The 16,633-nt window shown below is 48.4% G+C and overlaps 2 protein-coding genes across 2 annotated transcripts in view; one reads left to right on the top strand and one right to left on the bottom strand.

Moving 5' to 3' along the window:
* The window catches only part of WWC2 (WW and C2 domain containing 2), a 146,786-nt gene extending 133,338 nt beyond the window's left edge, over window positions 1-13,448 (top strand). The window contains exons 21-23 of the mRNA XM_068969775.1: window positions 5,736-5,978; window positions 8,294-8,421; window positions 10,710-13,448. Of these exons, the coding sequence (XP_068825876.1) occupies window positions 5,736-5,978; window positions 8,294-8,421; window positions 10,710-10,776 (438 nt within the window). The 3' untranslated portion in view covers window positions 10,777-13,448. The remainder of the gene's footprint in view (window positions 1-5,735; window positions 5,979-8,293; window positions 8,422-10,709) is intronic.
* A 1,115-nt stretch (window positions 13,449-14,563) lies between these two features.
* LOC138079111 (claudin-22-like) lies at window positions 14,564-15,226 on the bottom strand. The gene has a single exon (XM_068971944.1). The coding sequence runs from the start codon at window positions 15,224-15,226 to the stop codon at window positions 14,564-14,566; it is 663 nt and encodes a 220-aa protein (XP_068828045.1).
* Window positions 15,227-16,633: the final 1,407 nt, after the last annotated feature.

Raw genomic sequence — 16,633 nt, 5'->3', positions numbered from 1 at the left:
GTAAACAGCGCTGCAGTGAACATTCAGTTCAGTTCAGTTCAGTTCAGTTGCTCAGTCGTGTCCGACTCTTTGCAACCCCATGAATTGCAGCACACCAGGCCTCCCTCTCCATCACCAACTCCTGGAGTTCACTCAGACTCATGTCCATCGAATCCGTGTTGCCATCCAGCCATCTCATCCTCTGTCGTCCCCTTCTCCTCCTGCCCCCAATCCTTCTCAGCATCAGAGTCTTTTCCAATGAGTCAACTCTTCGCATGAGGTGGCCAAAGTACTGGACTTTCAGCTTCACCATCATTCCCTCCAAAGAAATCCCAGGGTTGATCTCCTTCAGAATGGACTGGTTGGATCTCCTTGCAGTCCAAGGGACTCTCAAGAGTCTTCTCCAACACCATAGTTCAAAAGCATCAATTCTTCGTCACTCAGCCTTCTTCACAGTCCAACTCTCACATCCATACGTGACCACAGGAAAAACCATAGCCTTGACTAGATGGACCTTAGTCGGCAAAGTAATGTCTCTGCTTTTGAATATGCTATCTAGGTTGGTCATAACTTTTCTTCCAAGGAGTAAGCGTCTTTTAATTTCATGGCTGCAGTCACCATCTGCGGTGATTTTGGAGCCCCCAAAATTAAAGTCTGCCACTGTTTCCACTGTTTCCCCATCTATTTCCCATAGGGTGCTTATATCCTTTCAGATCCTGTTTTTCTCCAGATACATGCCCAGGAGTGGGATTGCAAGGCCCCTGAGCTTTTAAAAACACATACTTTTAGAGAATGATAACACTCTTCAGAGAACTTTTAACCAGAAGTGTTTTATGAATTGAGTGAAGCTGAAAAACAGGGGAGTTACTGATAAACCTTAGTTCCCAGAGCTTCTTGAACCGGATAAAGGTTAATCCTGAAATGTCATTTAGGAGATCATTGTTGATGGCTTTTGAAGTGAGCAGGTGGAGTCTAGTAGACGCGAGTGAAGAAGAGTATTCTGATGTAGGAGTTACAGCCCAAGACGTGAAGGGAGCTGAAGAGAGCAGGACGGGCGTCCTGGCTGGGAAGGCAGAGTCCCCACGTGAGGCACAGGGTTGGGGGGCTCGTCCACACACCCCTTCCCAGCTCAGTGACACCAGGGTGATGGGCAGAGCTTACACACAAGCACACCGTTGGTTACACACTCACCAGCAGGCTGTGCACACGGGATTCTTTACAAACCCTCCTCGTGCCCGACAGCTGGGAAGGGTTTCTGGTCTTGAAACAGTCAGAGAGGGTGTGTGTCCAGATGATTCTGCTGTCTGTTAGAGTAGAGGTTGAATAAAGGGAATGCTAATAAGATGCTGAAGCTCCAGTACTCCGGCCACCTGATGCCAAGACCAGACTCATTAGAAATGACCCTGATGCTGGGAAAGATTGAGGGCAGGAGGAGAAGGGGGTGACAGAGGATGAGATCATTGGATAGCATGAATCAATGGACATGAATCTGAGCAAACACTGAGAGGTAGTGAAGGACAGGGAAGCCTGGCGTGCTGCAGTCCATGGGGTCACAGAGTCAGACACGACTGAGCAGCTGAACAGCACCAGTAGTAAGAGCAGCAGAGAACGTTCCAGCAGGATACACTGGGCGGAGAAGGGGAATCGGAGGAGACAGTGAGCGCTATTCAGGTCTGGGCGACGGCTCTGAAACGAGAAGAGGGACGGACGGACCTCTCCCTCCCGTCTGTCATGAGCGCTGTCATCATGCCAGCCCTCCCAGCTGGGACACCTGTCAAACCTGAGTCTTTCTCTCTCGTATCAGGCAGTACCCGTTTTCATGAGCAGTAATTCCTTTTTTTCCATCCCCACTGCCAACACTCTAGGCAGGAAACACCCATCTCATCTCCCTCTGCCCCAGTAGTCCCACCCACCCTGTCTGAACACCTTTCCTCACGCGGTGTGACCCAGCCCTGAGCATCCCTCCCTACCTCCCTTCCTGTGACACTGTCTCATGGTTATCTATTGTTTACTGTCTCGTGAAAGTCTCGCTCAGTTGTGTTCAACTTTTTGTGACCCCCTTGAACTATACAATCCATGGAATTCTCCAGGCCAGAATACTGGAGAGGGTAGCCATTCCTTTCTCCAGGGGATCTTCCCAACCCAGGGATTGAACCCAGGTCTCCCACATCGCAGGTGGATTCTGTACCAGCTGAGCCACAAGGGAAGCCCAAGAATACTGGAGTGGGCAGCCTACCCCTTCTCCAGTGGATCTTCCCAACCCAGGAATCAAACCGGGCTCTCCTGCACTGCAGGCGGATTCTTTATCAACTGAGCTATCAGGGAAGCCCTATTTCTATGGTTTTCTATTGTTTACTGTCTCATATTGAGAGGGTAACAGGCAGGAAGGCCAGGGGTCTCCAAAAGCTTCCTGCAAAACTCAAGCTCTCAAGTCTGGAATCAGTGTCTGTCCCAAGACGTACATTGTATCTCTTCAAGTAAGCTCATAAAGTAAAGTTAGTCCTCTAAAGGCTTCTGTGTACTTTTTGGCTCCTCTGGATAGGCTCGACCACAACTGGTACTGTTTGAATTTCAAGACTGAGGCAAGCCCTCCTGGAAAGGTGCCCTGACTCTCAGCCTGTTCAGTTGGGAGCCCCAGATACAGGGGCAAAGTAAGAGGACAGGAGGGAGCTGAAGGTTTCACACCCAAATCTGTACCCTTAGGACAGAAGTCTGGCATGTTTCGCAGAGAGATAAAGAGCAACACATAGGGCACTTCTACCTATTTCTCTTGTTTTCTATGGAACTGGTCTAGTTGTGAAACAGTATCGTTAAGAAACCTTCAACTGGCCAATGTTCCCCATCTTTCAAAGGATACCCGGCCATTCAGTATCACGGAAGAAGATCAGGCATGTCATTTTAAACCCTGGAGATCAAACTTGTCCCAGCTTTTTTTTTAAGGGGAAAAAAAAAAAAAACATTTTAAAGGAGTGGTTCTGGTACTGCTAGCTCCCATCTGTAAGAGAGAAAAAAGCAGCATCCACAGCCATGACTTTTTCAGCCAGAAGCATCCTTCCCTGCTCTAGATGGGGGTGTAGACAGACTCTCCACCGAAACTTTCCTTCCCTGGTCGGACTTAGTCTGTCCCTTACCGACACAGGCGTCTTACTCTTCCCTCCCGGTTCTACCTCCGAGGGGGTGGAGATGCGGCAGGGGTAGACCTATGGCACCCCAGACTGACTTGGTTCCCTACCACCAAGACCTTGGTGTGGTTTGCTCTCTGCCCTGATGCCACCGGGGTGGAGCAGAGTAGTTTTCCCAGAACGTTTGCCAAGCTGGGACTCCTAGGGGAAGCATCCGTCTTTATTTGCCTCTGCGCATTCCTGAGTATAGTCCTGACCGCAGTAGAAGCAGAGAGTCATAAAGGGATGAACAACAACCGGGATGCCCATTCTGGGTGTCTCCATGTCAGGATATGTGATAGCAAAAGAGGTGGTGGAGGGCTGGCCAGCGAGGAAAAAGTGACTTTTGTCCTTGAGCTCTTAGGACCAGTCCTTCCAGTTCATTTCCACAGATTCCACAAAAGGAGTATCTAGGGAGTTGAGAGTTGGGAGCTGAGCAACTTCACTTTCACTTTTCACTTTCATGCATTGGAGAAGGAAATGGCAACCCACTCCAGTGTTCTTGCCTGGAGAATCCCAGGGACGGGGGAGCCTGGTGGGCTGCCGTCTGTGGGGTCACACAGAGTCGGACACGACTGAAGTGACTTAGCAGTAGCAGTAGCAGGGAGTTGAGACAGACACCACCAGAGAACCTCCTCGGGTCTGCTAAGAGCTAATGCTACCAAAGGAAGAAGCCCGTTGCACCTCCAATCCGACCAGATCCTGCAGTCCCCGATCTGTGTCCTCAAAAACCTCATGGTCACCAGCGGTGCTTCTGTCCACATAGACAGGAGACGCAGCCGTGACAAAGATTCACTTTCAGGTCACTGGCTTCTGAGGCCAGCAGCCAGGAGAGTGACCTCTAGCCTGAGAGACGTTCCTGGAGCTGAGTTCCGCCTCACTCCCAAACGTGCTCCTGTAACTTTCGGCTCCTAGCAAGGCTAGGCGCTTCCATGACTACCAAGCTTAGGGTCTAAGTAAAAGCACATAGTAATGGCATGAATCACAATCCACTGAAAGTCTGTGATCCAGCAGATTATGTTAGTAGTTCTAATTCCCCACACAATTACGAAATGGTCCAAGAGACCAGGAAAAGGTGACCGAGGAAGGAAAGTTCGGTGCACACGCTTTGCCCATCTCTGGCCGCTCTCCTAGCAGGGACCTTGGGTGCCTCTTGGCATTGGCAGATCAGTATAAACCCCGACAGGGTTCGCCTTTTAGGGGCTGCCTTCAGTCATTACGAGGCACCGCGAAACCACAGAGCAGGGCTCATCACTTGCTTCTCGCGGGGCGTGTCATTCATTCTCACAGGCACACTGTAGAGTTAGTAAAGTGGAAAACATGCATACTGAGAAATCAGAGAGGCTAGGTCCCGGACGAGCCCCCAAGATGATAGCCAAACGATGTAGGATTCATGATCTCTGAAGAAGATTTAACTCCAGGACCAGGAACCAGGCTTGATCACTCGAGAGTTTTTATATAGCAGAGTTTTATTTAAGTATAAAAAGCAAAAAAAAAAAGTATAAAAAGCGACAGAGAAAGCTTCTGACACAAACATCAGAAGGGGGACGGAGAGTGCCCCCTAGCTAGTGTTAGCAAGGGAGTTGTGTACTTTTTAAATTACAATAAATCAAAAGAATATCTCAAGATTATAAAGATCTTACTAGGCCCACTCCCATAATTTACATTTTAAGATAACAGGATTAGCCAAAAGGTTCAGGAAGGAGAAACTGTCCTCAAGCAGGATACATGTTGTTATATAATCCTTAGTATAGAGTTTAAACTGAGTTGTTTGTTGTGTAATCATCAGTTGGGGACTTAAAGAAAAACAAACGTTTTATGTGACTTAGACTAAGGAATGTAGGGGAAACAAAAAGATGTTTGTCCTTTCCTTCTCCATGAGAATTCCAGACCCCTGTCTCCACTTTGAGAGCCCCAGACCCTTTTCTCCTCGAGCCCCAGACTTCTTATCAACCTGCCTAGGAATTGACTCTCAACATCATCCTCTAAACCAGTTCCTCTAGGTCAGAAATCATGTCTTCTCCTCCTAGTGTTTGTTTTGCCTACAGACCCCCAGCGGGGGTCTTACTCATACACAGTCAATGATTATTTCTTGATAAGTGGATAAGCTTGGCCCCAGAAGGAACACAGTGATTCAGTGGCGAGAGTGGGTGTCAGACAATGGGAAGTGAGGAAGGACCCAGAGTCAAAGGACGTTGGTTAGAGGAGGGCGTCCGGACCCCAGCTCCACTGAGCTGGGCGTACAGAAGTGATGGGCAAAGGCGTGCACTGCGGGGACACAGGTGCAGGCCTGACTCAGAGTCAGTTCCTCACGACGTATCTGTGGTCTGCAGAGGGCAGCTCTGGGCAGTCAGCTGGTCAGGCTGAGCTAGGCTGCACCCTGGTAACAACTTCAGAGACTCTGCAGTTCAGGGCAGTACAAGCTCGTTGGCCTTGGCCGCGCGTGCTCCGAGGTGGGCGGTGCCTGGTTCCTGTCTCCCTGGGGACCAGGCCACCACCCCTTGGCCCTCAGCGGCAAACATAGGAGCCCAGGAGCCCTCCTGTCCGGGGACTGCCACTGCAGCGGGGCTGTCGTGTCGTGCTCTAACCCCGCAGGCGGTGTGCCAGCCGGTCCTCCGGAGGGCAGCACCCGAGTGCCCCGTGCGGACCTCCCTGGACCTGGAGTTGGACCTGCAGGCCTCCCTGACCCGGCAGAGCCGCCTCAACGACGAGCTGCAGGCCCTCAGGGGCCTGAGGCAGAGGCTCGAGGAACTGAAGGCCCAGGGCGAGACGGACCTGCCGCCGGGCGTGCTGGACGACGAGCGCTTCCAGAAGCTCCTAAGACAGGCGGGGAAGCAGGTACGCGGCGCCTGAAAGCCTCTTCCCAGTGGAGGGTGCCAGCTTGCACCCCCGCCCCACTCCGGTCTTCACACCCAGCGTGTCTATCCCCGTCGTGTTTCTCCTGCCCAGTGGCAGCCGTGGCATCAGACCACAGAGAGGAAAGAACCACAGCACACAGGGCATCGGCTTTGGAGAAGGGTCTGCCTCTCTTGAGTACAGGTGCTTTTTCATCTCTGTGTTTACCAGCTCTGCGTACAGGCAGGTCACCTGAGTCATGAGCTTTTCTTTCCCATCTCTGAAGTTTGCTGTCCCCAGCTGGAGACTGTGTCCCCTGTGCGCCTTGCATTCTGGCCACGGAGGTCAGTGAGAACCACTGGCTTCTCTCCTGCTTGCTCTGCAGCCCCACGTCCACTCCTTACACACACGGGGACACCCCAGTGCACAATCGCACGTTCACACACACTCCTACCCCTTCACGTCCACCTGTCTCCTGTGGTTGGGGATTTGTGGGGTTTTTGGCACTGTGGCCATAAAGTGCCTAGCAGTGAGCGAAGAGCCTGCCAGTTGTCATAAAAGATACGGCTCCCGGGGAAGCCGTGAACAGAAGTCAGTGGCAGAGCCCAGGCTGGCCTTCCTCGTCCGGAAAGCCACCAGGCCTGCAGGTGACACACGTTACCTTCCTCCTTTATGGCGAGAAGTCTGTTTTGCAGCTCAGAATAAAAAGGGAATCAGAATCAGTGTCCTCGTGCACCATACCAGCCCCGTAGGAGGCAGAGCGAGGAGCCGGGGCTGTAAATCATCGAGGATCATGTTCCCTCTCCACCCGGCTCCTTAACGTGACTGGAACTAAATCACTGGACCTCCCTGTGGGGCAAAGCCCCTACCCAGTACTCTGAAGGTTAATCACACTCTCCTGAAAGTGAAAGTGAAAGTCGCTCAGTCATGTCCGACTCTTGGTGACTCCGTGGACTATACAATCCAGGGAATTCTCCAAGCCAGAATACTAGAGTGGGTAGCCTTTCCCTTCTCCAGGGGATCTTCCCAATCCAGGAATTGAACCGGGGTCTCCTGTATTGCAGGCAGATTCTTCACCAGCTGAGCTGTGAGAGAACCCCACCCTCTCCTAAAACCCGGGGCATAACACTGGCTTCCCAGATTTCAATCACAGGACCCTGTGGACGTTAACACTCCTGTACAGTTTGGGGCACCTTTCTCATTTCAGTAGCATTTGCAAAGAACAGACTCCTAGTCCTACGATTGCTGTTGTATCAGCGTGACTGTAAACCAGACTTTGTCCTGTCTCTTAAGCCTGAAGACCTTATTCTTTGACTCTAAAGTGTATAGCTGCCTGCGTTAATAACAGGAGCCCAGAAGGGTCCCATTGACAGGAGGACCCATCAGCTCGCTGCAGGCAACGCCATCAACAAAGCCATTTTCCCGCCTGTCTCCTAGTGCCGACTGCCTACCTCTGGCCTGAGCTGACCTCTCTTGTAAGACTCTGAATTTCGTCACCCATTTCCTTTACTACCCTCACTGCCCCCACCTTGACCAGTGGTCTCCAGGAGGCAGGACCACACTTAAACCTCGCTGCTGGAGCACCCACTTGGGAGGCCATGGGTGCCCAAGCGAGCTTGTGTCCCCAGCCCCCCGGCTCAAGTGACCCCTCCGGAGGCACACTCTCCTCCCTGCCGAGGGCCACAGCGCAGCTCATCCTCTCGGCAGCTGGAGGCTCTGTGGAAACTTAGGGGTCGGGGCTTCCCCTGCCCCCCCCACCCCCCCCCCTCCCCCGGGGTGTCTGCAGTCTGCTGGGTGAGAAGGACATCACTTTATAAAACTCTCTGAGCCGCACGCCCCTGTGCACTTTTCTGGCACAGTGTATCAGTTTTATATCAACAAACAACTTTTAAAAGGCGTGAGACAGAAAGAAAAGGTAAGAGATTGAAAGCCTGTTCACCAAAATTTAACGGTAGCTACTTCTTGAACATGGTGCTATAAGTAATTTTTAATTTTTTAATTTTTTTTTGAGAGGGAGGGTTACTAGGAGTTCTAGAGGTAACAAAATGATCCCATATTGCCTATATCAAAAGATTATTTTTTTAATGGGTTAAAGCTCCCCCTTGCCCCAACCCAGGGGCTGCTCCCTGTGGTCAGCACGAGGTGGGCTTGCACGTGTCTTCCCCTCCCCCAACCCCGGACTAGGAGAAATGCGCCCGCGGCCTGCGCTGCCCGCCCCGCTCCTGACGGGAGCCCCGGCAGCTTCCAGGCCTGAGAGCGCGACCTTGGGAGCCTCCGAGTAACGTCCCGGGGGCCCTGTGCTTCTGTTTCCCCGCCAGGCGGAGCAGTCCAAAGAGGAGCAGAAGCAGGACCTGAACGCGGAGAAGCTGATGCGGCAGGTGTCCAAGGACGTGTGCCGGCTCCGCGAGCAGAGCCGCAAGGTGCCCCGGCAGGTGCAGTCCTTCCGGTGAGCGCGGGGACCCCGGGGGGCCCGCGCCTCGCAGGGTCCAGACATGGGACCCGGGAAGGGGCGGTGGGGGAAGGGGATGGAGGGGTAGTAAGGGGGAGTCGGGGGAGGGAACGGAAGGCTGGAAGGGGTGGCAGGCCGGAGCTGGGTGATGTGACTTCTGCTCTTGGACGCACCAGCCTAACATTTCCAGTAGGGCAGCTCAGGGAACCACGGCCTGTAGAAAAGCAGAGATAAAAATCTAGAGCCAGGATTAAGGATCAGGTGGGAGATAAAAATGCCAGCCTGCATCCTACGTATAGTGGTTCCCCAACCAGATGTGGGTCCAGCATCCCAGGAAGGGTGAGAAGGTGACCAGGAGAGGAGATGGTTGGGGTGTTGGAAGAACCTGCCAGAGAGGTGGGGTGGGGGGTGGTGATTGGTCCTGGTCTGGGGTCGTGGTGAAGGATGTTGTCAAACACAGCAGCAAGAAGAGGATTGACATTCCCTGAACAGAGAGCCATGTGACCATCCAAGGACACTTTCAGTGGAGCGGGGAGGGGGACACAGAAGAGGTGTGGCTTTATTGGTTGTGGGGTGTGTGTGTGTGTGTGTGTGCATGTGTGTGGGGCGGGAGAGGTGCGTGTGTGTGTGTGGTGTAGAGGAGACTGTAGGAAGCTCCTGGTGGAAGGGGAGAGACCCGAGGAGCGTGTTTGATGGCAGAGGTGGGGTGACGTGGAGGGGCTGGACGGGAACGGATGGGGTTTGGTGCCAGAGGGTGAAGTGGGAGGTCAGGGTCGCCTGAGTGAGTCCAGGGGGGTGAGAGGGGATGGGCGCATCATGGGCTCAGACTCTTCTTAGTATGCTGCCCTGAAGAGTCAGTGTCTTCCTGTCTCCATTCAGCTCCAGAATCACTCTGGGAACTTGCAGAGGATGCTGCTTGGGGTGACGGGGGGTTGTGGAACTGCAGGGCGGCAAGAGGAACCTTCTCATGCCTTTGGTGCTGTGGTCACTTGGAGAGTAAGAAACACAGTCCAGTTGGGAAGTCATCCAACCCCAGCAGTTACTAACCCCAAAATAAGTTGTAAACACTCCCCAGTCCTTTAGCATCCAGACCCACGCACGTCACCAGGCAGGTGACGCAGACGAGGGAGGTGGGCTGGGATAAGGCATCTGCCTGGAGGCCTCCAGGCCAGGGTCCCTCCACGGCCCCGGGGACACTGCCTGAGCTGCTGTCTCACCTGGAATCAAAGGTAGAAATCAGGAATTTGATGTGACCTGTCTCAAGTGGAAACCCTGACAACTAACTCGGGAGTTTAAAAAGCACCATGTAAGCCAAAGACATTTGTTTTCGGAGAGTGTCAAAGCAGAGGTCCCAGTATTGAGGTCTGTCTTCAGTGACGTCATGACCACTTTCACCTGCCTCTTCAATTCTTCATTTTATCTCATGGAATTGAGCAAATGGACAGGACTCTGCACCACAAAAATAGCTCTCCTTCCAGTTTCCTGGGGGTTTTCATGCTTCCTTCCTTCTCTCTCTCTCTCTCCTTAGACTTGGAGCTTCTCTCCTCAGTCCTTGCATCTTCACCATCGTCCTCAACCATCTAATCTGTATCCCTCCTTATGGCAGCCAGCGTGCCCTGCATGGGGACCCCCTCAGCAGACTGTGTTCCACATGAAGACTTTGTAGAGGATAGACATATTGCTCCTGCCTTGGGTGGCACTGCAACCCTGAAACCTTATTTCTTTAACACTGCTGACCTCTGAAGACCATCCCACCCCCTTGTTAGTCACTTTGTGCCTCTAAGGTTGTTTCCACCATACTTGCCCCTGCCCAAGTCGGATTCGGGCGGATCTGCCTTTACAATGGTCAGGCCCCGTCTCTTTTCCCATCTTGTCCCGGTACCCATCACTTGTTAAGTTGCCCCCGACCTTAGCGTGGTATTGAGTTTGAAGAATTTTCCCAGGAGCATCTACTTTTCTGTAAGGATTCTGGCCTCTGGAATTCTCTGCCCCCTGCTCGAGAAACACGCAGGCCTAGACTGACACCCCACCCCCCGGATGATTTAAAAACTGAGGTTGGAAACGCTGGAAGGACCTTACTACCTCTGTCCACAGAGTTGCTGCTGTCCCTCAGGTCCTTCGGACAAAGGGGAAGGCAATCTTGATTTTAAATGGAGTTCTAGCTAAGGACAAAAGCTCCCATCCAGGCCCGTAGAGACACTGGCGTCCTTGGGACTGTTTCTCTCGGGCCTAGAGCATTTTCAGCATCCTGTTTAAGCTGGTGTGTTTCTCACCCCTGGTTCCAGGGAGAAGATTGCCTACTTCACCAGAGCGAAGATAACCATCCCGTCCCTGCCCGCTGATGACGTGTGACCACATCGCCGATGAGCTCGTGTTTTCCACCTCTTCGTTTCTTAGGGAGGGCAAAAGACTGAACATGTGTCTTGTTCGGGATTTTGTTTTGTAATATAACCGTCAACTCTTAAAGAGCTTTTATTTCACATCAGATTTTCAAACATGTTAATTTGTAAAGTACCTTGAATATAATTCTTATTTGTTTAAAAAAAGAGGAAAAAAAAATCAGATAACCAAAACAGGATCACCCAGTACCCAAATGTACAGTATTGCCAGTGGGCTTTATTTTGTAGAAATGGAATAGAGGCAGGACCCCACGTGTATCCCACTGGACCGACTGCTGAGAAATAGCTTGGTTTAGCAGAAGGCGGTTTCGCGTTTCCTTTGTCCTCCTCTGAGCCACCGTGAGGCTGGCAGCTGGTGACCCTGGGTGCCTGAGGGCGGCTCCTTTCACGGGAGCAGGAGCCTCAGTGCGGGGTCCCAGGTCCACGTGGGACAGAGGGCACATTCATCTCCATCACCTCTGTCAGAACACCATGTCCTGAGAACAGCTTCCTTTTTGTCCTTTTCTATGTGTCTAAAGAAAATAAAAACAAAACGCTGAGTATAAGAAGGTAAGGATGCAAAGGAGCCGTTCTCCTGGCAACACTTCACATCTCGTGACGTGTGTCTTTAAAGGCAGGGAAATGCAAGGGGAAGAAGGCCAGTTCGCCTCCAACACAACAGAATCAGCACATCAGTGAGCAGCCGCTGCTTCTCAGTCAGCGTGAGCGTAAGTGTTCACACCCGCGTGTCAGGCGTGCACCAGGCGGGTTGGGTGCGAGGCATGAGGATGATACCCGGTAGAGGAAGGTGGGGGCCCGGGGCTTGGAGGAACAGCGGTGCCGGCGAAGGGAGACGCGTCAGCCTCATGCGGTGCAACTGGGAGCAGAGGAAGGGATGTCTTGACTGAATCGGGGTTGCCAAATACTTCAGTAAACAGATTTCATCAAACATTTACTAGAAGTTACTTTGCAGCCGTCATTTTTAGGGAATCCTGTCTGTAAATTGTGGTAAACTGTTAGGATGCAAAGAGAAGAGAGTGCCTGGGAAGATTATTAAATTGAAATAAAGGTTGAGTCACTTGTTAAAAAAAAAAAGTATATTCCAGACGGACAAGATGGAAACCAACTAAAGTTCCCTCCGGTGGAGAATGTTAGCTTACCCAACTCAAGCACTTCTTAAACAAATCCCCAGTGTAGTCCTGCCTGCATACAAGGCTTTTAAAATAAACAGTTTTTGTGCAAGTTAAGCCATACTTTCTACCCGGTCTGTAATACTGGAAGAGGCAGGGTTTGGTGAGCCACCTTAGGTAGCAAGTGGAATCAAATTTTTTTTTTTATGAGATGAAAAAATTATCTTAAAGGAATGGGTCCCATAAAAAAAAGAAACATCAGTTCTATTCCTAAGCTAGAATCCTCATTGGTAAGAATTTATATTTGAAAGAAATTACACATGTTTTGGAAAGTTCATTTTTTCAGAATCAGAATTCAAATCAAGCCATTTCTGAGCCTAGAACTGGAATGACTTTTCCTAAGTGTCCCCACCGTTTATGTACAAAAGTTTCTGAAGTGATAACTGGACGTGACAGTACTTTGAACAAAAACCAGCCTCGTGAATTGACTGAGCACAGTCCTCGCAGGCAGCCCAGTTCATCCTATTAGGTGACCGAGGAGAACCGGAGAAAGAGCACCGGTCTTCCTTGTCAAGGTCAAATGTGAAAAACAGAAGTTTATTTAATGTAGAGTTAAATGAAGGTCAGCTGTCTTCAGCTTCTCAGTTTGACCATGAAAATGTTTATAGGATTATGTGTGGTTGTACCGTACGATTTTATTTTCTTCATTTATTTATTTACGGTCTTATTTATGTTCTGTTTAATATATAGTTTGGTTCTGGCCATCTTAAATGTTTGACATAGAAGAGGCTATATTGGAATATTTACAGCTTTATAAATTCCATCAGATTAGCTGTTAACTTTTTGTACTACACAAGAGTTTCAGACAGGCATAAAAGAGTAAAAGCTGTCTCAGGCTGGTAGTTAGCAGTTGTATGCAAGATGCTTTGGTCTTATTTTACAGCATTTGCTCATTTCTAACATGAAAGACAAACTTATTTTAATATAATCCTTTTTCACACTTTAAAAATCAGCAATAGTGTTATGTATTTATAGGCAGCTTTTAACAATCCTGTCGTATTTGTACTAACCCAAATGATTCACAGTGACAAAACATTTTAATAACTTGATCACAAAACCATCTGGACAACATGAATTTTAATATTATAAATACTATTTTTTAAAGGTAGAATTTATTCTTCACAGGGTAAAAAGAATGTAATATTTAGTTCTCAAGTTTGAATTACCAATATGTTATTACAATTTTGTATATCAGAATCTAAGTGTTACAGGTACAAAAAGAATATTGCTAGCCAAATGAACAAAGTTTAGCTGAATCTCTGTAGCATGCAAATCAAATAAATTTAAAATCTTTTTTGGTATTACTTTATATTGTATTAAATATCGAAAGCTCAGGACTGAAACTAAATATTTAATCAGGTTAAATTCTGAATATGTTTCTGTTTTAATTTGTCTTGTTTGTAAAAGTATGCAAATACATCACATAGATTAACTCTCGTTTCTGCACTTTTCATGTGTTCGTGGATGGGAAAAAAATTCAGTGTTTTTTTTTTAAAACAAAGATACATATTGCCTAATGCTTTATTTCAGTGTCTTTATTGTTCACTTAATTTTCCTGACTGGCACAAACACAAAAGTTGACTCAAACTATGTAACAAACAAATATAAAATCTTTCAGGAAGAATTCCTCAAGCCCACACTTGTTGTGAATAGCTATTGGCTGGACCATATATATCAATGATTCTTTTAAAAAGGGCCTGGGGAGGGGTGGTGCTCTGCCCACAGCCCCTGGTCCTGGCCCACAGCGCCCCTGTGCCTGCTCCATCTACTCCAGAACACGGGGCACAGAAGCAAAAGCATATCTGTGTGGTAGATTTTTACATGAATCTTTAAACCTCCAGGCTGCCCTGTGCTTCAGATGGTCTCCAAAGAGGCACTGAGCTCTACAATTAAAAAGGAGATGGTGTGTCCCCCATAGGCATCTCTCATGCTTTCAGACAACCAGCGATTCTTTTAGTGTAATCAGACAGCCAGACTTCTGTTGTTTAGTTGCTAAGTTGCATCTGACTCTGCCACCCCATTGACTGTAGCCTGACGGGCTCCTCTGTCCGTGGGATTTCCCAGGCAAGATACCTGGACTGGGTTGCCCTTTCCTCCTCCAGGGGATCTTTCCAACGCAAGAATCAAACCCATGCGATTCTTTACCACTGAGCCACCAGGGAAACCAGACTTCTAGTTTCAGTATAACATGATTTTAAACACTTAAAAGAAGTCAATGATTCTCAGTAACATTTTCATTTGCCAAGTGATTTTATCTCTATGAATAACACCTTCAAAAGATGTGTAGGTGCTAATATAATGTTTTATTGACCAGTTCCGTGCAGTCACTGAATCTGTTTTAAAATTGAGAAAACCCATCCCCAGTAATGAGTATGATAACTATTAAGTCTTGAATGGTTTTGGCCTCAGAGTAGAAGAAAATAATTTACCACCTTAGAAAGAAATGACAGTTTCAGAAACAACAAAGGAAAATGCATTTTAGAAAATGGAAAGCATAGTGAATGGGTGACCGTGTAACCAGGAAATCCTACCAAATCATCCGAGGAGGAGACACCACGGACCCCTTCTGGCTTAGAGTTTCAGGTGAGTGGTTTTCATCTCCAGATGTAGACGGTGAGGCTGCGTTTCTGCCACTGCGTAGTGGCCGGAAGCCAGGGGAGCCTGGGTCCCGCAGGCAGCCCAGTTCAGCAGACACCCTCCTAGCAGGAGAGAAAATCCAGCAAACCAGCCGATAAAGAGGGCCTCTCCAAACTCCCACCTGGGCACAATCTCGGGGATGCGCTCGTCCCAGAACTCCTGCACTGTCACGTGGGCCACCCAAGAGACGGGAACGAGGGCTGTGACGCCCGCTGTCCAGAACAGAATTCCTCCCAGGATCAACAGCCGCTTCTTGACGTCCCGCTGTGTCTCTCCAATCGTCAAGCAGTCCAGGCCAAAGCCCGACACCAGCAGGCCCAGGAGCCCCAGCCCATTCGAGAGGAACATTAAAACCCTGGAGATCCTGAGCTCAGCAGGCAAACCCAGGAAAGACTCGAAGTCCTTGCACTGCATCCCCACTTCCTCCTGGACGACACAGGCTTGCCAGAGCCCCATGGTCCAGTTTTCCATTTCATTTAAGTCCAGGTTGAAATTCTTCCATTGCGGCAGGTAGTTTGTAAGACAGGATAAAACCCATCCCAGCAAGGATAATGAAATTCCAACTAATTGTACCACCGCCCTAAACACTAAAGCCATCATAAAATCCTGCGACCTTAGCCAGGCTCACCCCTGTCTTTCAGTGGCTGTGAAAAGTGTGACACTTGTATTAATATTATCACTTGCAGAGCTCAAAACGATTTTTTCATTGTGTATATAGGAGGATTCTTGCCAGAGTTGCTATTGTTCGATTCTGTGTTGAATAGATTTCAGAAGGATAGGGAAATAATTTTGCAAACCAGTCATGCCAAGGTGTGGCCAAGATCATGTTCACGTCCTATGGACTGCATTTCGTAGTGTGCAGTTTGTCCCCAAAATAACATGAACTGGTAATAACCCTCTCATTGTGAATGTATAAATGGTTCTCATGTTCCCAAACTTTCTGATAAGTCAAAGAATTAAGAAGTCTCCAGGCAAAATGTTTAATTGACAGTTTGGTTCAACTCCTGCTGCTTTTTATCTAATTGCACCTGTCAGACTTTCTTCTTTTCAGAGGTCTCATATTTCAGTATGCCTGTTGTGGTGTTATCAGCTTTAAAAATAGGTTCAACACAAGTATTTCTTAACCTAATCAAACAGAGAAATTTCTTCTGTAGGCTTTAAATCGGACTTTTGTTTTTTAATCTCTTAGGCTACATATACCCTATAACATATCAAACCATTCTGAACTAAGTATCAGGTCTGTTTAACCCCAGTGCCTTCCTGACAGCTATACTCATGTGGGCATAAATACTTGCTATTTTTTGTTTCTTTCTTTTCCTGAATAATTATGCAGCAGAAAAGTTAAGCAGTAGTACTGTGTAGATTAGAATCCACGTCCGTTTCAGTTCGTCCCCGTGCTTATAACTTTTAACTGAACAAAGGAATGTTTTTATTACAGCCGATGAGCTGAAGAGCAAGCAAAATATTTTTGGAATTTTTTTTTTTAAGTCTGAAGCTTTTGAGGGAAGAGACAAGAGAAGAGATTGGCTGGTATTTTAAATCTCAAGAGTATCACAATGTACTGAAAACCTTCAGCCTCATAAAGTCCTGCATAGCAGGGTTCCTAGTAATTTCCTAAACACAAACCACCTCTGTTCAAGAAAGACCAAGTCATTGTTGTGAAAATGCTACTTTGGAGAGGCTTAGCATGTGGTTTTGCTAGTACAGAATGCTTAAAGGATTTCAAATTGTTAGTTTAGGTGGTGTTTTTTTTTTTTTTCTTGAGGAAACAGGCTATCATTTTCAGCTACGAACAAAACCAAAAACAATTTCTAATACCAAATTATCATATTAAGCTTAATGCTGACTCTCTTGAACAATCACCACTACGTTTTGATTGAAATAACCAGATCAATGAAATTTCTTTTGTTCATACCTATGTAATGCTTACCACAACAGTTTTCTTTTAGATATAAGATTGGCCTCTTTCTTCTCCAGGTTTGGGGAAGATGAGCTATCTAGGAT

This window comes from Capricornis sumatraensis, chromosome 4 (genome assembly GCF_032405125.1).
Source record: "Capricornis sumatraensis isolate serow.1 chromosome 4, serow.2, whole genome shotgun sequence".
In the NCBI taxonomy this organism is placed as follows: domain Eukaryota; kingdom Metazoa; phylum Chordata; class Mammalia; order Artiodactyla; family Bovidae; genus Capricornis; species Capricornis sumatraensis.
This window is presented reverse-complemented; position numbering and strand designations above follow the sequence as displayed.